At 41.4% G+C, this 21,240-nt stretch overlaps 2 protein-coding genes across 2 annotated transcripts in view; one reads left to right on the forward strand and one right to left on the reverse strand.

Annotated features, from left to right (window-relative positions):
- Positions 1 to 750: 750 nt before the first annotated feature.
- Positions 751 to 19,205, reverse strand: EIF2B1 (eukaryotic translation initiation factor 2B subunit alpha). Its single transcript, XM_077461932.1, has 9 exons — positions 19,067 to 19,205; positions 13,969 to 14,070; positions 12,436 to 12,575; positions 11,487 to 11,603; positions 9,302 to 9,414; positions 8,448 to 8,516; positions 8,289 to 8,364; positions 5,666 to 5,791; positions 751 to 3,277 (listed from the first exon to the last, which is right to left on the reverse strand). The coding sequence occupies exons 1-9, from the start codon at positions 19,077 to 19,079 to the stop codon at positions 3,122 to 3,124; spliced, it is 912 nt and encodes a 303-aa protein (XP_077318058.1). The 5' UTR covers positions 19,080 to 19,205; the 3' UTR covers positions 751 to 3,121.
- The window catches only part of GTF2H3 (general transcription factor IIH subunit 3), a 58,145-nt gene continuing 56,032 nt past the window's right edge, over positions 19,128 to 21,240 (forward strand). Inside the window, exon 1 of the mRNA XM_077461931.1 lies at positions 19,128 to 19,242. Coding sequence (XP_077318057.1) covers positions 19,233 to 19,242 — 10 coding nt within the window. The 5' untranslated portion in view covers positions 19,128 to 19,232. The remainder of the gene's footprint in view (positions 19,243 to 21,240) is intronic.

Consider the following 21,240-nt stretch of genomic DNA (forward strand, 5'->3'; position numbering starts at 1 on the left):
TAATATTTTTTTGAAGCACCTGATTAGAGCCAGGGCAGAGGCTCTAATAGGCTTCAAAATAGGGTGGGCTAGGGGGGAAAGAGAGTGTGCCCTGATGCCACCCAATTGTGTGACAATAGTAAATTAATTTTCGCTGTTTTCACACTAACCTTCCTCCTCGCCAATCAGGAGACCAGATAAAACATTTTTGCGGGAGGGAGTTTAACAAGACACGAGGCCACTCATTAAAATAAAAAGAAAAGAGGTTTAACCTTAAACTATGTAGAGGGTTCTTTCTTGTTTTTTTTTTTTTTTTTAAGGTCACGTTATCAATAAGCGACCCGCCATCACCCAAAAAGCACCACTAAAACGCCAATAAACCACAGCCAACTCTTCAGTGTGAAAGGGGTAGTAGGAAAACACACTAGAGCAGTAGTTCTCAACCTCAGTCTTCAAGTACCCCCAGCTTGCCATGTTTTGGGAATTTCTCTTAGATAAAATAGCTGTCCAAAATACCAAGCCATCGATTCTGATTTAAAGCACCTGTGCAAGATAAGGGAAAACCTGAAAACATGGCCTGTTGGGGGTACTTGAGGACTGAGGTTGAGAACCACTGCACTAGACCACTTGCTTCTCAGCGCTCAAACTTTGCAAGTCCTCCTCCAGCTCTTTACATCTACATCGCACTTCAGGTCCATTTAAGACACCACTCTCCAGTGGATTAAAAATATAATTCCTCAAAAGGTGAAAGAATTCATAGCGCACCCCGTGTAAAATAAAAAAAACTTTTATTAAAGTCCACTTATGCACTCATAAAATTAAAACAACATTGAGCATTCATCAAACCAAGGAAATGGCCCCTTGTACACTATCATCATCTCATAACATATCAAGCATGGTGGGATGAACTACAATATGGATGAAGCAAACATTTTAATGCATGCAGCTGTGCATCAAAAATAGACCATGCTACTTTGGGAGCCATGTTGTGAGGACAGAGGAATTCAAGGTATTTTCCAGTTTGTGGACTTTTTAACTGGGCAGTAAATGTGATTTGGAGGATGGGAGCCCTACGAGCCTTGTATACAGGGTATTTTTTGACCCCTTTATTTCTGTTTAGGGGATAGAAGCAGATCCTGACATTTTTAGCCTTGGGCATGCACAATACAGCTGATACACTGGAGCAAATTGGACCATGCTTTATAGTTGTATTTTTGGCCATCCTCTGGGTCAACTGTAGGTATATGGTTTTGTATAAGGAGGTTTTCTATTTATATTTATTTATAATTTTTTTTTCTATTGGTTGAACTATATGGACTTGTGTCTTTCTTCAACCTGACTAACTACGTAACTATGGGGGAGAGGAGAATGAGGAAATGTTTTCCCCCAGCAGACTGTGGACATTATCTCAGCCTGGAAAAAAAACACTAGAGAAAACCTAAAGAACTGTTTTTGAAACCCAATCAGGCAATAATAAAAAAAAAAATAATCCCTTGAAGTGGGGCTGTGCCCACACTGCAAGGGCTAATAGCTCCTTTTGCCTAGGAGAGGAGAAACATGGGTACTTACCTGACCCACTGCCTCCCCCAGCAGGAGGTGCTCCCCAGGACTGGCCCTTGCTGTCCTCATGTTTAGAGCAGGGCTTAAGGACCCTGCTGTGATCTTGATGATGCCAGGACACTAGACTGCTGGAGTTTGGGGAAGCGGAACCTGCAGAAACCAGTCTATCTGGAGTAGGATCAGGTGAGTATATCCTTTTTTGTTCCCTAGACATAAATGAACAATTAAAGGATAAGGTCACCTTTTGTAACATGTTACATCCACAATTCAGGCTGTAACATGTTGAAAACTTATTGAACCATGCACCCCCATTTTGGCAGCGAGCGGGGCATCCCCTCCCCCCACTCACTGCCACAATCGTGAAGGGCTCCGTCCACATCATTCAATGTTCTGTGAGTGAATGGACTACACCTATTGACAGCCTTTGTGGTTGTCAGCTTGATGTTCTCAATGAACTACCACATCGCTGTTCAGCACTGTGGTAGTTCATTGATTCTTCCTGTCAATGTAAAACTGCCTACCCGATGTACAGGCAAACAGCTTACACTGACAGTATGCAGGAGACCCGCATGGCAACAGCGATCTGCTAATCGCTGGTGCAATGCTTTCCAGGATCCTAAAATAAATAAATGTAAAAAAAAAAGTACAAACATTTTTTTTTACCTGCACAAAATTGTGCATTTATAATTTTTTTTAAGTAAACTTATCCTTTAACCCTTGCAGTGTGGGCATTATTTGACCTGAGTTTGGCTTTAAATGATAAAAGGTACATCTTTTATTCAAAAAGTTATATTGTTGTCTTTTTATTGTGATGCGTCATATATGTATTTACTGAAATGTCCACTTTAAGGAAAGGTCATATGAGACAGACACAGCTGGTATTTTGGGATGAGAAAGGGTACAACAAAAAGAAAAATTAAGACAAAGCTGAAAGACAGAAGGACCCAGCGATACTTGACATATTTCTTCTCAGCACTAAATTCCCTTACGTTTTCTCTCTTGAGATTGTTCTTAAGCTGCGCATAGATGCATAAAATTTTGAATGAACATTCTTAGGAAAGTTTGTTTTCTTCTAACGATTGCTTTAGGAATGAATAGAGTTTACTGAACGAAAACCACATACAATGTTATAAATTTGTTTGAGAAAAATGTTCCAACTTGTTCCGTCAAATTTTCTTATCGTTGTGGTCGAAAGCAAACGTCAATTTGATGGACTAATGATTAACATTGTGCACAAACTTTCTTAGAACATTCATTCTAAATTTAACCCATCTATGGGCAGCATACCTCACAACCTACGACAGGCTCTAGACTTGGCGGAATTGTACGTTGTTGAGAATTCCAAGCCCAAGCTTCTACTGCCTGACATGGATGCCTGGATTAAAAAAAAAAAAAACTAGGTAAACAGGATAACAAAACCTTCAGCAGGTAAAACCATTCACACTCTGCATATTTCAATTGTACTTGGCTAATTGCTTGGAGGTCAACTTTATTTCTTGACAATCTACACAGATACCCATAATATATATATATCTTTTAAAACACAAACTTCTGTTCATTATTATAAATGTTTATTAAAATATTATAAGTATAGTTTAATGAGTTCATCGCTGATTGCAGATGGAGTCAGGACTCCAAGGTCTGTGAAGAGCAGTGTAATTAGGGAAGGGGAGGTATAGTCTATCCAGGGGTGTTCTTTCATGAGGTCCTTTTTCTGCTGCTGCGTATCTGCTTTGTACTACAAAAAAATAAATAAAAATAACATAGTAGATTTTTATATATTGTCATCCTAAAATGCCAGTTTCTTTTCAGATTTTAAGGCATATACCAAGAAATAAGCAAAAATGTTCTATATTAAAACACAGAGGACATGTCAGGTCATATCACAAGCATGATCACCCCAGCTACCAGAGAACTCATGCATTTAACATGTGTTTGGAAGAGGATCAGGCTGCTCTGTGTAAAATCTTAAAACTTACTGCACAGAGCAAGTAAGTAAGACATGTTATTAACAAAAAAAAAAAAAAAAAAAAAAAGTGCAATTTAAATTTCCCTCCTAGTTAGAATACCCATGGAAATGTATATATTCTATGCTTATTTTATCCCTTGTGCTCAGCATGTCCATGGCAGAGAATCCCACATAGAACATCTAATTTTGTCCCTGGTAAGGTGCCCCACTACACAACCATGTCTCTCATGCTCCTTAGGACCATGACAATGTGCTCAGCTGGTTTCCGGAAGACTTTTCCTAGTCCTTACAAAAATGCTCAATATGCCCAGCATGTTTCTGGAAAATAATTTCACATGGCATCTCCCTGGCAGTATTGATATAATCTGCATTACCAAACAAAGCGTTTCATATGCATATCATAGCAAAATGTCTTAAGCAGTTAAGTTTCTGAAAGGGCCCTAAAGTCACATTCCAAATTTGAAGGGTGTCCCTTGTGCTCACATGAAGCTGAATGTGTCCCTTGGAGCCAAACACTAGCTTAGGAGTTGCCGTTTGCTTCACTGAGCATTTTCATTCCTTCTTCAGTACTGCAAAACCTCGTATTCCTTAAAAATTCAGTGAAGGAAACTGAAGCATGCATATTTGTACACATATCCTCCACACTCCTTGTAGTCTAATGCCACGTACACACGAGCGGAATGTCCGACAGAAAAAGTCAGAAAGGAGCTTTTCATCATATATTACGATCGTGTGTATGCCCCGTCGGACTTTTTACGTCAAAAATTCTGATGGACCTAGAAATAGAAAATGTTCTAAATATTTCCAAAGGAACCAATTAGTATCACGAAAACCGCTCGTCTGTATGCTGTTCTGACGGACCAAAAAAGACACATGCTCTGAAGCAAGTACGAGACGGAAGCTATTGGCTATTGAACTTCCTTTTTCTAGTCCCGACGTACGTGTTGTACGTCACCGCGTTCTTGACGGCCGGACTTTAGTATGATCGTGTGTACGCAAGACAGTTTCAGCGGAATTCCTTCAGTTTATTCCAACGGGAAAACTGGTCGCGTGTACAGGGCAAAAGAGTTAACTTATGGAATACTGAATTTGTGCCATTACTGTGTTTGTTCACCTGCATTTTTATTCTGCAATACCATGGAGTGTTTTGTGCAATGAATTAACCAAAACCAACTAAGATGAGGATCCGACTTGGAGGCGACTTCCATTAACGTCTATGGGCACAAGTTGTATAGAAGTCGCCTTGAAGTAATAGGAACCTTTTCTAAAGTCGGAGTGACATCAGTAGTGCTAATTAGACCAGCTCCCATTGACTAAAATGGGATTTCACATGTCACGTGACTCAGGGTCTCAAAAGTCGGATCCCAGTGTAAACACAGCCATATAATAGATACTGGAAGGGCGTAAAAGTCGGACGTTCTGCTGTTAAATCTTTTATACATCTGGCAGACTGCTTCCCTGCAGGTTGTGATGCCCCATTTATCAGAGGCGAGCGATTGCTGTGTAGAGTTTCAGTTGCAAATGTTCAACCTTATAGTATGGCCGGATGCTTTATCTATGGGTAGACTTTCAGTTACATAAGAGCAGTGAATTTTCAACTCTTCACATATGTGACTTCTAGATGCCTTCTGTCTGAAAATGATTTCAAGTGATTACTTTATTTTTCAGAATGCACACTACACAGAACTCCCCCCCGCCTCTTCCAGTGTTTGTGGGTTATTGTAACACCTTTGTTTATACATGGGAATGCCAACTAGCATTTATAGATGGTTTGAGCATGCATCGAAAGACAGGGGTTGGTATAATTATTCACATTATATCGAGTGTGGGCACATGTTTTAGGAGTTTTATAAATTCGTATTTTTTTTGTAAAATCTTTGCATAATTTACAGCAATTTCTAAGTTTTATTATCATCATAAGTCTATAGCAGTCTAATCCATAACAGAATACATATACACACATATACAGTATATCTATCTTTGTTTGGTTATTTTTAGGTGCTCTATTTTTTTATTTATTTTTTGCCAAGAAATGTTTAAGATTTGTAATTTATTTATTGTTTTAAAGTCAACAAAAGGGTGACAGAGTTCGCTAAACTTTACGTAGAAGTGTAATTTTTGGGGGGGGGGGGACTGACTGAAAAAAATTCCTCTTACCTTAAATTTGTCTGGGACATCTCTCTGATTTAGTGGAAACAGACGTACAAACTTGAAGCTTTCGGCTACCACATAGAATGGTTTATTCTGAGCTTTTGCACACACTGCCAGCTGATTTGTACCAATCTGTATTATAAATATATTAATAACAGAACATATTTTGTCAGATACAAAATAATGCAGATGACAGCAAAACATAAAATATAGCATTCTGTAAGTTTAAAGCCAGAGTGAAGTTTCATCAATTATTGCAGAGCAGTCAGGCTGCATAAAGGGTAATAGAGAGCTTCTTTTTGATTTTTAGCAGTCATATTTGATGCAGAAAAGGGTTGAAATACCCTGGTGCTGGCAGCATTATAGAGTCTGAGCACTGCTTAACACAAAGCACTGTGGTCTGGGTCTCAACACACCCACTGCCCAGTGTTCCAATAAAAAGTGCTGGCTGCTCAAGGAGTGTGTCCGACTCTATTTTCATCCTTGCTGCAAAAAAAATGGGAAGGTTAAAAGTAAAATCAAGCCCTTAAGTAATACTGTTTATGCAGTAATTATAGTAATATTTGATAAAGCCTCAATTGGGCTTTAAAGTTACAATGAGGGAAGAAGGTGTACTTCCCATCAAAAACTTTACACAAACAGATACAAGACAGTCCAGGTTTATTAAAGAACCCCCGCCCCCCCCCCAAAAAAAATAAAACACATACTGCCTCCATGTCATACATTATAATAATTTTCAAACATTACCACACCTCCTCACACACTTCTTTTCTGTAGATACAGAGATACAGTTTGTCAGCACACTTTCGGAATGATGGCTAAGTGAGTGGGTCTGCTTATTACACTATGGGGGAGATTTACTAAAACTGGACCGTTGAAAATGTGATGCATCTCTACATAGAAACCAGTCAGCTTCCAGGTTTTATTGTCAAACCTTAATTGAAGAAGCTGAAGTTAACAGCTGATGGGCCACCATGCAAAGCTGCACCAGATTCTGAGCGCTCCTTTTTTAAGTAAATCCCCCCCTAGAAGTCCCATTGTTGCAATATGAAAAAAAAAAAAAAAAAAAAAAGGGAAGACAAAAATAATCTGAGGAAAACACACAAACAGTGTGAAAAGCCAACAAAAGGAGCACAAAAACACGATAACAGTACCCAAGCATGGTTACTGAGGTAACCAGGGGCTACAGCAATATGAAGACAGAGACATTGGGGTTGATTTACTAAAGCAGTGCGCTGTCCGTAGAGGCGCAACCCACATTTCCATATTTACGACATGGTGCACCGGTAACAGAGCTCGAATCCACTATTTACTATTGTGATCTCGGCGCACGGGAGAATGCAATCTGTGCGCCTCTATGGACATGGTGCACGGCATCTGCAATTCAATATGAACATAAGATGGAGGTGCCAATATTATTATGGGGTGATATGAGAAAGTTTAGCAACATAGGTACATTGTAGGTGAGGTTGAAAAAAAAAAAAAAAAAAGACACAAGTCCAACCTATGTGTGTGATTATGTCAGTATTACATTGTATATCCCTGTATATTGTGGTCATTCAGGTGCTTATCTAATAGTTTCTTAAAACCACCGATGCTCCTTGCTGAAACCACCACCTGTGGAAGGGAATTCTGCATCCTTGCCGCTCTTATGCTGCATACACACGTAACAGACTATCTGGCAGACTTAGTCTGGCGGACTTTCCACCGGACTTTCCGAATGAGCTACTTACCCACACACGACACTTTTTCAGCGGACTAATACGGCGTACTAAGTCCGCCGGACTATCCGCCGTACTTTTGAAATCAACGGACTCGCCCACACACGTGGAGGAAAGTCCCCTCATTTTGAGCACGTCTCAAGGTAGCCGGGGCCAGCGAAGGAGGCGTCACTGGCCCCGTCACCTGGTATGGACTTAAAGGGGAACCTCTGCACCGAAAAAAATCGGCGTGGGGGTCCCCCCCCCCCAGGTCCATATCAGACCCTTATCCGAGCACGCTACCCGGCCAGCCAGGAAAGGGGGGGTGGGGACAAGCAAGCGCCCCCCCCCCCTCCTGAGCTATACCAGGCCGTGTGCCCTCAACATGGGAGAGTGCCTTGGGGGAAGGGGGGGGGGCGTGTGCCCCCCCCCCACAGCACCTTGTCCCCATGTTGGTTGTCGGGGTATGCGGGCTTATCGGAATCCGGGAGCCTCCCGGGCGGGAAAAGTCTGTTCATTTCAAAAGTGCGGCAGACTGGCACACACACGGCTGTACTGTCCGCCGAAATGCGAGTCCGGCGGACAGATTGGAGTGCAAAAATACTTTTAGTCCGCTGGACTTTTCCACCAGTAACGAACCTTCTACGCAGTTTAAGGTTAAACCTCTTTTCTTCTAATTTTAATGAGTGACCACGTGTCTTAGTAAGCTCCCTTCCACAGAAAAGTTTTATGCCTATTTTGGGGTCACCGGTTGTAAACTGAAATCATATCCCCTCTCAAGCGTCTCTTCTCCAGAGAGAATAAGTTCAGTGCTTACAACCTTTCTTCATATCCTCCAGTACCTTTATTTGCTTTGTTGGCCTTCTTTGTACTTGCTCCATTTCCAGTACATGCGAAATGTGTGACAAAGTTCAATAAATTATTTTTACCTTATTAATAATTCCTCCACTCTCCACGACTCCTTCAGCTCCTACAATCACCAGGTCTACCTTTTCCATGATGTAACTGGCAAAAACATAGTATGTAAGTGATCAATTCAGGAGTGTCAATTTATAAAGATTTGTATCTATGATCTGTCCCACACTCACCCAACTGCAGAATCCAGAATCACTGTAACTGGGACATTAATATTATGAAGAGCATCTGCCATCAGTCTCCTGTAAGAGGAAAACTTTGATTACAAAAAATGATATTAAACGTATGTAGGATTCCAGGGGTAGATGGATAAATGTAGAAAGTTGAGGCTTTTTACAGAGATAAAAAAATATATGCTTCTTCTTGCAATAGATAAGTACCAAACATGTTAGGTTTCGGGTTTATTGCCCCTGAGATTGCGCCCCCCCCCCCCCCCCCAGCCCTAGAAGGGGTTCTGTGCTTTTCTGTAGCAAAATAATAAAAGAGAATATGCAGACTAGTGCTTACTATGTATTCATCAATACATAAGAAAAGAGCTGCTATTGACATGGGGGGGGGGGGTTTATTTACTAAAGGCAAATCTACTGTGCACTACAAGGAAGTGCAGTTACTGTAGATCTGAAGGGGAACATGCAAGGAAAAAAAATAAAATAAACTGAATTTTTGCTTGCACATGACTGGGTGATAGAAATCAGCAGAGCTTCCCCTCATTTCAGATCTTCCCATCAGATCTACAGCAAGTGCACAGTAGATTTAAACTTAGTAAATGAACCGCATGGTCTTTTTTGGAGAAAAGAAGTTAGTATAGTGCCAACAGATATGTGCATTGGTGTACCATTTAAAATCAAAGGCAGTGCAATGCTCATAGATCTATGTGTCAACCTGCATTTTGGAAATGCGCCATTTACATCAAGTTATCTCAATGCATAGATGTAAATCCGGCCAAAATGTTTTCTCATCTGTCATAAAAGTTTGTTGTAGAAGTTGTTCTTAAGAACACGATCATTAGAAATAAAACATAAATTACCCCGAGAGGTCTGGCTGCGATTCTGTGACATAAACACTGAAGCGTTTGTTGGCAGCAGCAGCTTCTTCCAAAACCTTAAGGACCACCCTGGAGTATGCATGGGTCAGAATTTTCTAGAAAATGAACAGCATTAAAATTATATATATTCTGTAAATTCTATAAGTGTCACCTATCAACAGTAAGCAATTTTAAAATGTGCATTTTTTTGTAGTGGCAGAGTACCAAAACAACCTGCTATAACTAATCATAGTGCAAGCATGTTGCTGACCAATTGGTCAACTGCCTTTAACACAAACAAAACAATCATAAGGCTCCATTCACATTTGTGCATCTCAAAAGCAACACGATTTCCAATGCAACTTTGATGAGACTTTTGGTGCCACTTTGTTCCGATTTTACATTCTCTGAACCAAAGTTGTAAGGCAATACAATCTGAACAGGTGCCATTGCAAACAATAGGCTACAAATTGTCATGTCAAAGTCACATGACAAATCGCACAAGTGCGAATAGGCCCTAATGCCTACTAGACACTACAATTTTTTATCGATCAACCCAGTGGGTTGAAATAAAAAAAATAAAAAAAACTGACAGCTCTGTTCAGAGCAGATGTACTAACCATCCGAAGTTAGAACAAGATCTCCCCTGCTGAGCTGTTGTGTTCTGAAAGGGGGACGGCCTTCCCGCAAGAACACTCCTATCAGCGTTCTCTGACATTGGCTGAGAGTGCTATTCGGGAAACGGTCGGCTGCTTGTTTTCCAGCATGTTTGTCCGACAGAGTCTGACCTACTGTATGTCCAGCCGAAGATGACCATCAACTGGCGGGGTCTCTGATGGGTATAAATGTAATTATTTCCATCCATCATCAGATTTGTTTACCTATCTTACCCATTCCATCTATTTAATACCCTGGACTATAACTGCAAACCAGCTCACTTGTCATAATCTATCCATCTATGATAAGGCTTGAACTTTTGGACTATTGTTTGGTTTATACACTATATAAACGAGGGATAGCTTCCGATGGGCCGCCAGGCATGAAACGCTATTGACTCTTCCCCATATACCTCTGCATCTTGCCCTTATTCTTTTTAGGATTTGTTTTTATGATTGTGGACAAGCTCTCTGAACATACAAATACCCTTGCAAGTCCTGAAGAAGAGCTATATCTGAGAAACGCATAGACCTGACTTCAAGGACACAGATTGCTTGCCTTTGTGATGCATCTAATGTCTATATGGTTTTAAACTGTATTTAATAAAATTGTGTTTTTATTAATTTATATGTTCTGTTGAATCATACATAAGTGAAATTAAGGGTATATTTAAAGCCCCAAAGGCTTCCATACCTTCGTTTTATTATACATATTGGGATATGTAAAATTTATACATTCCACACTTACTTTTCTGCTTTTTATCTTGCACATATAATTACTTTGTCGCCTCTGCACTTGAAAATATTAATACTTTTTATACTAAATTTCCTGTGACATAACTAAGGTATAAATGTGATTCCTTGATAAACAATTAGTCAATTCGAAAGAAAAGATACATTTTGCTTTAGATTTTTAATAAAATATAAATACCCATGATAACAGTTATAGCAGCTGGGGGTATTCTAATGAACGTGAGATTTAATATAAAAAAACGAAAAATTAGATATATGTTAGAGATTTTATATATATATATATATATATATATATATATATATATATATATATATATATATATATATATATATAAAGTGAAAAATCAACCAGCGCTAAGAGACACAACAAATACAGTGAAAAGAAATATAAAAATGCAGCTAGAATACTGTAGGTCAAATTACCAAATCCCACATTTCAAAATTCAAAAAATATATCAGTACAGCGCAAATACAAAATAATACAGTAAATATCATAAAGTGAAAAAAATATATAAAGTGAAAAAAATATAATTATTATATAATATATTTTTTTCACTTTAATATTTTTTTCATTTTTTTTCACTTTATGATATTTACTGTATTATTTTGTATTTGCGCTGTACTGATATATTTTTTGGATATATATATATATATTTTACACACACACACACACACACACAATACACACACAGACTTTTTTGTAGAATCATGCAAGTCATGCATACAAAATATAGACAAGCTAACAATAGTATGTACTCCATCTCTGTCATGGTACTTACAGCTCCGTCTTTTATAAATGGACAGCAGAGTTTGGTGATTTTATCTCTGGATAGAGAGATTCTCTTTAGGAAGAGTTCCCCACGCTCACTCATCATTTGTTTGCATAAAGCGTAAGTCTGAAGAAGGAAAACGGTATAATAACTGAATTTGTTGCAAATAGTATCAATCTACCACCTATTCATTTGTATGACACAAGGGATGCTAAACATAAACTGCAAAAAGGTTTACAAAGAAGACAGAAGTAAAATGATCATATGATTTTAGCAAGTACCGATTTAAGCTGACATAGTAATTACATGATCACGAACCACAGTGACCGGTACCTAATGTGGGCCAGAGAAATCAGTGATAGTTAGGAATGAGAGCCATCAACTGCACCAAGTGTCGACTAGTGCCTCCCAGATGGGAGAACGTTTAAAAAAAAAAAAAAAAAAAAAACATGTATCCCCAGAATGAATGCTCTGTGCTGGGGGATATATACTTCCATTAAAGTATAAAAAAAAAATGCCCCCCCCACTTATACAGCCAGTGAGGAGGGAGTGGGGGGCTTGGGAGTGAGCACACACAAGTGCCCCATAGCAAGCTTTTGATGACTTTGGTATGATATAAATCATGATGGGATGAATTATCTTTATTGTCACTCTGATGTACCAATAAACGACACTTCAAGGATTACAGGTTTGCCGGCTCTTCTTACTACTGTATGATGGGATGGAAGCATGCACCTAGCACAACATGGAACTTTGGGTGTATCTCCATTCAACACACCAGTTTATCTAACTTTTCTCCAAAAGGTAGAGCAAAGTTGAGAAGAAAACCTCTTAACTCTGTCTAATTACACACAGCAAACAAGCTTTACAAACTAGTCATGATGTAAATGGATATAATTATTTGGGGAGCAACTTTCAAAGCCAATAAGTCAAAGTTCAGTGTACAGTGAACACTTACTGAATGCTCCAGCTCAGAAGTGAGAGTGATAAACCTCAAGAAGAGTTCTCCTCCAGAAGAAACAGCCACAGATGAATCTGCTTTAGAGAGGGTTTCGATTGCATTTTTCAGACTATCAATCAGACCTTGAATAGTTTCACCTAAAAGTTGAATATTATCCAATGTTAAATAGTGAAAAGTTAACTATTTTATGTAATTTTTGTTTACGGTCATTAGTGTTTACAGGAACATGTATTTTGATACATTATTACTGGTAAAACAATTGCTCTGTAATAATATCTGGTTGTCTACCCCTTGTTTGAAAGCTCACAATACCCAGTATGAAACATGTTCAGATTTATACTCTAGAATAGACTTTTGGTACCAAACATGCAGCCTGTCTAGTGTTGGACACCAAGTAAACAATAGCCTCTGCTCCATGCACCAGACACATACTAGAGCCAAACACAGTGAAGTTGAAATTCCAGAGCCAAACGCATGGCAGCTGTATCTCAAAAGAGAACTAAGGCTGGGTTCACACTATTGCGAATTGGATGTGGGTTTGACCCCGTCCAATTTGCATGTCAGGAGATTGTGATTGGCTCTCAATGGAGCCGGTTCATACATCTCCGGAGCGGCTCCGGTGCAAATTGCACAGAGTCCTGTGCGGCTTCTGGTCCGTTTCAGGTCTGAATTCAGCCAAAAATTTGGACTGAAATAGTAAACTGGGACGCACCGGACCACTGCTGTGAGCCGCTCCGTACAGCAGTGTGAACCCAGCCTAAAACTGACTACACCAGCATGGATCTGCTTCCTTGCTTGGCATGGTCCGAATGAAAAAGACAGATCACTATGTATTTGGGAGTAATTGCAGCATTCAAAAAGGAAGAGGCTGAATTTACAATATTATTAGATTATGTAATATCTAGATTAGGAAAATTATAATATAAGCACCATTATCCTTCTGTGTATGCTAAATTGTAGAGACAGTGGGGTTGATTTACTATAGGCTATACGCTTTGCAAAGGAAGTTGAACTTTGCAAGAAAATTTTCGCCAGAACTTAGTGAATGAGGTGAAGCTCTGCTGAATCATCCAATCATGTGCAAGAAAAAAAATTCATTTTTTTTAAATTTTCCTTGCATGTGATTGGGTATTCTTTGCAAATTGAAAATTTCACCACATTTACCGAGCTTTGGGTACAGTTCTCTTGCAAAGTGAACAGTCCATTTGCCTTTTATAAATTAACCCCTTTATCTTATCTATTACTTTGACTGCAAATGTACACCATAGGTACATCTCTTTGTCAGCATTAATGTTGTTACTTTACACCCATTAAAATACTAATAAAAACTCTTTGGATATATATATATATATATATATATATATATATATATATATATATATATATATATATATATATATATATATATATATATATATATATATATATACACACACACACACACACACACACACACACATATACAGTTCTAGAATAATAATAAAAAAAAAAAAAAGAACAATGATAATTTTCTGCAGGACCCAGTTATACCTTTATCTTTCTTCAGAAACTCCAGTAACGTTCTGATTGCAGCCACAGCAGTTGCAACATTAGGGTCTTCACGTAGCTGACATTTAAAATACTCAATTACTTCTGTAAGGAATAACAAAAATCTAAGAATCAATATATGTAAACACAAATATATTTACATCACATATGACCTCTGGAAGTTTTTCAGTTAGGCTTCAGGAGGTATGTAAACGGCCCACACCTATAGCAAGGGCATTATTCACCTTTGGTCAAAGCTGTGCAGTTGTTTTTTTCATTCTACAGCTGCTGCTTACCTGCATAGGCAGTTTTTTGGAAAAAGGTGAACAATGTCTTTAACAACTTGCAGACCAGCTGCCGCAGTTGTACTGTGGCAGGTTGGCATGGCTGCGCGAATCGCCGTCACTGTACAACGGCTCTTTAAATGGATATAGCAGGCACACTCTAGCGCCGGGCACCCACAATCGTTTCTGACAGAGCCAGAATGGGGGATGTGTGTGTGTGTGTAAACACCCAAATCCTGGTTCTGCCAAGGGAGTACCAAGTAAGAACAATGATCTGGCTCCCTCTCTACTCAGTCCTATCCCCTCACAGTTACAAATACGCCTTAACACTTGATCCCCCCCAGTGTTAACCCCTTCCCTGCAAGTGAAATTTATACAGTAATCAGTGGCTATTCTTAGCTCTGCCTGCTGTATAAATGTCAATGGTCCCAAAAAAGTGTCCGATCTGTCTGCCGCAATCCCGATAAAAAAAACCCCAAAAAATAAATAAATAAAAAATGCAGATTGCCGCGATTACTAGTAAAAAAAAAAAATAATAATAATAAAAATGCCCTAAATATACCGTAATTTGTAAACGCTATAACTTTTGCGCAAACTAATATATGCTTATTGAGATTTTTTTTACCAAAAATATGTAGAAGAATATATATCAGCCTAAACTGATGAAGAAATTATTTTTGGGTATATTTATTATAGCAAAAAGCACAAAATATTGTGTATTTTTCAAAAATGACGCTCTATTTTTTGTTTATAGCGCAAAAAATAAAAACCCGCAGAGGTGATCAAAATACCACCAAAATAAAGCTCTATTTGTGGGGAAAAAAGGTCATACGTTTTATTTGGGTCCAATGTCGCATGACTGCTCAATTGTCAGTTAACCACTTGCTTACTGGGCACTTAAACCCCCCTCAGTCCCAGACCAATTTTCAGCTTTCAGCGCTGATGCACTTTGAATGACAATTGCGCGGGCATACAACACTGTACCCAAATGAAATTTTTATCATTTTTTTCCCACAAATAGAGCTTTCTTTTGGTGGTATTTAGTTACAGCTCGGAGTTTTATTTTTTGCTAAACAAACAAAAAAAGATGCAAAAAAAAAAAAAAAAAAAAATCATGTTTTAATAGTTTGTTATAAAATTTTGCAAACGGGTCATTTTTCTCCTTCATTGAAGTGCGCTGATTAGGCGGCACTGATAGGCTGCATTGGTGGGCACTGATGGGCTGCATTGGTGGGCACTGATGGGCTGCATTGGTGGGCACTGATAGGCTGCACTGGTGGGCACTGATAGGCATAGTTAAGGCGGCACTAATAGGCACAGATAAGGCGGCACCGATGGGCAAAGATGGGCACAGATAAGATGGCACGGATGGGTGGCACGGATAAGTGGCACGGATGGGTGGCACGGATGGGCACTGATAGGTACCACAGATAGATGGGACTGATGGGCACTGATAGGTGGCACTGATAGGTGGCTCTGATAGGTGGCACTGCTGGGCACTGATGGGCGGCACTGATGGGCGGCACTGCTGGGCACTGATGGGCGGCACTGGGGTGCAGCACCTTTGAGGCAGATTTTGGGTGGCACTGTGGGTGGCACTGCTGGGTGGCACTGTGGGCACTGCTGGGTGGCACTGTGGGCACTGCTGGGTGGCACTGTGGGCACTATGGGCACTGCTGGGTGGCACTGACAGGGGGGCACTTACTTTATTTCAGGATGGCACTGCGGGTGGCAGGTGGGCACTGGCAGGGGGCAGGTGTCCGTTTAAATTGCTGGCCGTGATCGGGACTGATGTCCCGAACACGGCCGCCGGCGATCGGCTTTTTTTTTTTCTCCTCGCGCTGTCAGCGCGAGGAGGAATACTAGCCGATTACCGGCTCCGTTTTATCACATGATCAGCTGTCATTGGCTGACAGCTGATCACGTGATAAGGGGTCGGGATCGACCCCTTACACGGATCGGTGATCAGGCGAGTCTCACGGACTCGCCGATCACAGAGCGCGCAGGGGGCGCGCAGGCCGCTCGTAACCGGGACTACGTCAATAGACGTAGTCCCGAAAATGTGGGTCCGCGCTATTGCCGTCATTTTGCAATAGCGCGGTACCCAAGTGGTTAAAGAAACGCAGTTCCAGATCACAAAAATGGCCTGGTCAGGAAGGGGACAACTTCTTCCGGGGCTGAAGTCGTTAAAGAGGAGCTCCAGAAGTTTTTGTGTTTAATAAAAGTCAGTTACAAAAACTGTAGCTGCTGACTTTTAATAAACACAAACTCACCTGTCCCGGGATCCAGGTTGTGCTCACCCGAGCCGTTGTTTCTCTCCTTCTCCTCTCCTCAGCATCTCAACTGTGGGCACCTGGCTGTGACAGCTTGCAGATTCACAGCTGAATTCCCACTGGGCATGCTAAATGTAGCAGGGGAGGGGGAAGTAATTAAAACAGAATTTCCCATTTCGGGTGGAGCTCTGCTTTAAGGATGCTGTCAGAACCATAGCTGACAGCTTCCAAACAACCATCAGGTCCCCTCTCTCCTTATCATTAACAGCAGGCAGTTGAGAGATTCTACAGCAGGCCATCTATTGGATATGGATCCAACCACTGCCTGCTGTTAATTCCAAGTGGAGCAGTTTTTATGGGGGAACAAGTGTCTCTGAATCCCCATCAGGCTCTGCCCACCCAGCTTTGAAACCCCTTGGCAGCTGCTCTGTCTGTGTGACAGGTGGGGTGGCGGCGAGGGAGCTCAGCTGCCCTGAGAATGAAGTGTCTGTATGGAGCCTCTGCACCTGGTGTAGGCCCCCCTAATGTCACCTACATTGCTTGGAGGCACTTGGGATTCTAAAGATCCCATAGACATTCAGACTGGGTTCACACTTGTGTGTTGCAGACACCACACGTGATTTGCACCACATACCTGTGCACATCACATGCTGTGTCTATGCATTTTATGGCTCGGATCACATTGCATCGGCACAAAAATGGTGCAGGCCCCTTTTTTTTCCTCACCTGAATCATATTGCATGGGCGTTTACACCCATGCCATGGGATGTGATTCTGGCAATTGTACTGTGTTTAGCGAGCTGTTTCGGGTGTCATTAACTTAACAGTGACACGCTCAGCAGGGCACATGGACACTGTGCAATTGCTATGAAATGTGATGGGGGGGAAATGCAGCAAATCTTGTGCATTTCCTGCATTGCATCAGTGTGAACCAGGGCTCATTGTTAAACAGTCATATAGAGAGTATAATATGCAGCCACATTACTCTGCTGGAGGCACAGAGACATTGCTGTGAGGAGTCCTTGGGAGATTTACTAAAATTGGCGCAAACAGAATCTGGTGCAGCTGTGCATATTAGCCAATCAGCTTCTAACTTCAGCTTGTTCAATTAGGCTTTGACAATAAGCCCTGTTCGCACCGGCGCAACTTGAGGTCTGCAAATCGCATGACAAGTTGCACCCTATTATCGGCATTGAAACTGTTCAAATCGGTGTAACTCAGACTTTGCGGTGCAGCATCATCTTGAAAAGAGGTTCCTGCGCTAATTTCAGGTGTGACTTGCATAGACTTCTGCGCATGAAGTCGCACATATGTCAAGCAAGCCGCCCCCGAAAAACGCACTGACCTGCAGCTTTAAAATTGTGCTACTTCAAGTGAAGTAACACAATTTAAAAAGATGCATTCAGTGTGAATGGGGGCCAAGCCCTTGTCTCTACGTGACTTCATCGTGGCTTGCATACGACTTCTTTAAGAGTAAGGATGAGCTCCGGCGTGTTCGCAGAGCCCGCACCACGCTACGCTAATCACTAGCAGTGAGACATTTCCCGATCTCTGCAGCCACGCATCAGGACAATGTCTCACTGCCTGTGATTAGCGCTGTGCAGTCCCAACTTCCTGGTGGGCTCTGTACGTGCGGCTTTGCGAACACAATTGAAATAAAGTGCGGCTATCCAGCTACATCTTTTCTACTTCAGCTTGCGAACACGCCTGAGCTCACCTTTATTTAAGACCCCTTTCATGCTGGGGTCTGAAAAAGCGTCTCCAAGCCACCCCAGTATGAATGCCGGAGTGCTTTTACACTGGGGGCAGTGCGCTTGCAGGATGGGAAAAAAAAAAGCCTGGCACGCAGCACCTTCCTAAAATGCCCTGCCCATTGAAATGAATGGGCAGCCCTTCTGCAGCACTGCAACACGGGTGCTATTAACCCTTTCTTTGGCCGCTAGCCGCCAAATAACAGTGGTAAAGCGCTGCTAAAACTAGTGGCGCCTTACCGCTAACGCCCACACCACCCTAGTGTCAAAGGGGTCTAACGGAATTTGATGCAAGTTGTGTTGAAGTTGCACCATAAGTAGTGCAGAGACCTTTTTTCTAAAGTCACCGATTAGAACAGTTCCATTGCCGGTAACGGTGAGTGACTTGTCACACAATTTTGAACTCTCAAGTCACATGACAGTGTGAAATGGGGCTCAAACCTAGAAGCTGATTGGTTATTTCACCCCATGTGTGTACAGCTTTCATCATCTGCTTTGTAGTATATGGATGTTATCTTCCATCACATCATGAACCTGCATTACATGATCCCTACTAACTTTACAGCAGTCCAGTGATCTCCGAGGTCCAGTCAGCCCCCCCCCCCGATCACACATCCTGGTACCACCCTGACGTACATAAATTGAGAATCAAGCCTCCTGTCACCGTAATTCTATCAGTCTGTATTGGAAAGCTGCACTTCAGGTGTAATGACAATGTGGAGTCCCCCCCAGCTCCAAGCAGGACAGATGTGGGGCACAGGGAAGAGTCTACCCCTCAGAACACTCCCCTTACCGTTCTCGTTCATGACGGCTGTGTGTTTTCCCCGGAGGAGGTTGTCACTACACCAGACACACGGCACTAGAAAGGGTTAACAGCAGCATGGCTCCCCGCTTCCTCTGACGTCATCAGTGAGGGACGGAAGTATGCCATGCTTATTGTTTGGCACTGGTGACTTATTATGGCTTCAGGTGAGAGTCATCATCGTGTAGTGTCTCTGCTACATGTACATGTTAGTAATAACTGGGGGGAAGCAGCTGGTATTTACATAGGAGGGGGTCTGCTCCGTACACATTGCACACACATATGGGGGTCTGCTGCAAGGAGAACACACTGACAGTATGGGAGGATCAGCACATCTCTGGTGCTAATGATGTAATCATGTCTTCTCATTAGATCTGACACCGTCATGTCACACTACCACCAAGTTTCCACTGAACCTTAAGGCACCCCACATACGTTACAATCTGACCACACAATGTCTGCACAATGACCCAAATTATGTAATATGAGAACATACCTAAACAAGTCAGGCACTAAATACATGTTGGTAGATCTAACAGAGATGTTCCAATCAGATTATAACGTGTGGTGAGCCTAGGGGTTACAATCTGACCCTATCATTTCTGTACAATTAATGTTCAAGTAGGTGCAAAAACTTAAATGCTTGCATCTATAGCCAGCAACATTCTAACACTAACCTCTCTATCCCTCAAAAAAAAAAAAAAAACTGTGAAAACTGATGTAAAACAGATGTGTCTGCAAGTGAAACGAGCCCTAAAGGCGATTGTACAGTCTTAAGGTAAACATACACTACACTATCTGATTGTAAAATCTCTATCAGGTCAACTATGTAGTGCAAGGGCCTGCCTGATTTGATACAAGTTGAATGTATTGTTTAGGTCTGTCCTACCAACTATTATGTAGTTCAAGGGCCTGTCTAGATACAAATTGGATAATTGAAGTAGGCTCTCTCATTATATAGTTTTGGTAATTCTAGTTAAAGTTGAAGTCCGTGTAAAAACTAAAATCCCTGCATCTATAGCCACCAACATTCTAACACTAACCTTTCTAGCCCTATAAAGAAAAACCGAGTATACATACCTTTTCTGCAGGCGATCCGACCCGATCTCTAGCAGCGAAAGCTCTGCTGAGTAGGGATGAGCTCAGGCGTGTTCGCATGGAACACGTGCAGAGCCCGCCAGGAAGTGAGCGCAGTGCTGCGCTAATCACAGGCAGTGAGACATTGCCCCGATGCGTGACTGCAGAGATCGGGCAATGTCTCACTGCCTGTGATTAGCGCAGCGCTGCGCTCACTTCCTGGCGGGCTCTGCACGTGTTCCATGAGAACAGGCCTGAGCTCATCCCTACTGCTGAGTATACATCCGACAATGGCTGGGAAGTGACGTCACCCATAGAGTTACTTTGGGGCTTCCATTGTCGGATGTGTCCTCTGCACCAGCCTCCACAGCAAAGCCGCGGCTGACAGCTCAGTGTGGGATCAGAGCTTCCGCCACTGGAGATCGGGTTGGATCCCCTGCAGAAAAGGCATGTACTGTACACTTGTTTTTTCTTTACAGGGCTAGAGGTTAGTGTTAGAATGTTGGTGGTTATAGATGCAGGGGTTTTAGCATGGACTTCCACTTCCACTTTAACTTTAGAATTAACCAAACTATGTAATAAGAGGGCCTAGCTAAATTACCCAATTTGTATCTAGACAGGCCCTTGCACTACATAGTAGTTGGTAGGACAGACCTAAACAATACATTCAACTTCAGGCAGGCCCTTGCACTACATAGTTAAGGCTGGATTCACACCTATGCATTTTTTGTGTTTTTTGCATTTTACAGTTGCAATGTTAAATGGACTGTAGTGCAAATCTACAAAATGCAAAAAGCGCTAAAACTGCATAGGTGTGAATCCAGCCTAATAGAAGATCTGATAGAGATTTTGCAATCAGATAGTGTAGTGTATGGTTACCTTAAGACTGTACAATCTCCTTTAGGGCTCATTCACATCATACGCACACGAAAACTGAAGGGAAAAACCGCACAGATTTCACTTGCAGAGACATCTGTTTTACATCAGTTTTCATGTGTGTAAGTTATGTGCCTTATTAATACCAATCTTGATGTCATGTCAGTTTTTTTCCTGTGCAGAAAACTGCATACACGTTGCAGATTCGAGCG

The sequence above is a fragment of the Lithobates pipiens genome, unplaced genomic scaffold (genome assembly GCF_037356315.1).
Source record: "Lithobates pipiens isolate NorthernLeopardFrog02 unplaced genomic scaffold, aLitPip1_a1.2 Scaffold_3, whole genome shotgun sequence".
Lineage (NCBI taxonomy): Eukaryota > Metazoa > Chordata > Amphibia > Anura > Ranidae > Lithobates > Lithobates pipiens.

What these genes read in the sequence shown, in the direction of transcription:
- EIF2B1 (XM_077461932.1), bottom strand. An exon ending in CTTCTGAGCTGGAGCATTCA is followed by an intron (nt 11,604 to 12,435) that starts GTAAGTGTTCAC and finishes TTCCTTCTTCAG; the next exon opens with ACTTACGCTTTATGCAAACA. An exon ending in ATTCTGGATTCTGCAGTTGG is followed by an intron (nt 8,365 to 8,447) that starts GTGAGTGTGGGA and finishes TGTTTTTGCCAG; the next exon opens with TTACATCATGGAAAAGGTAG.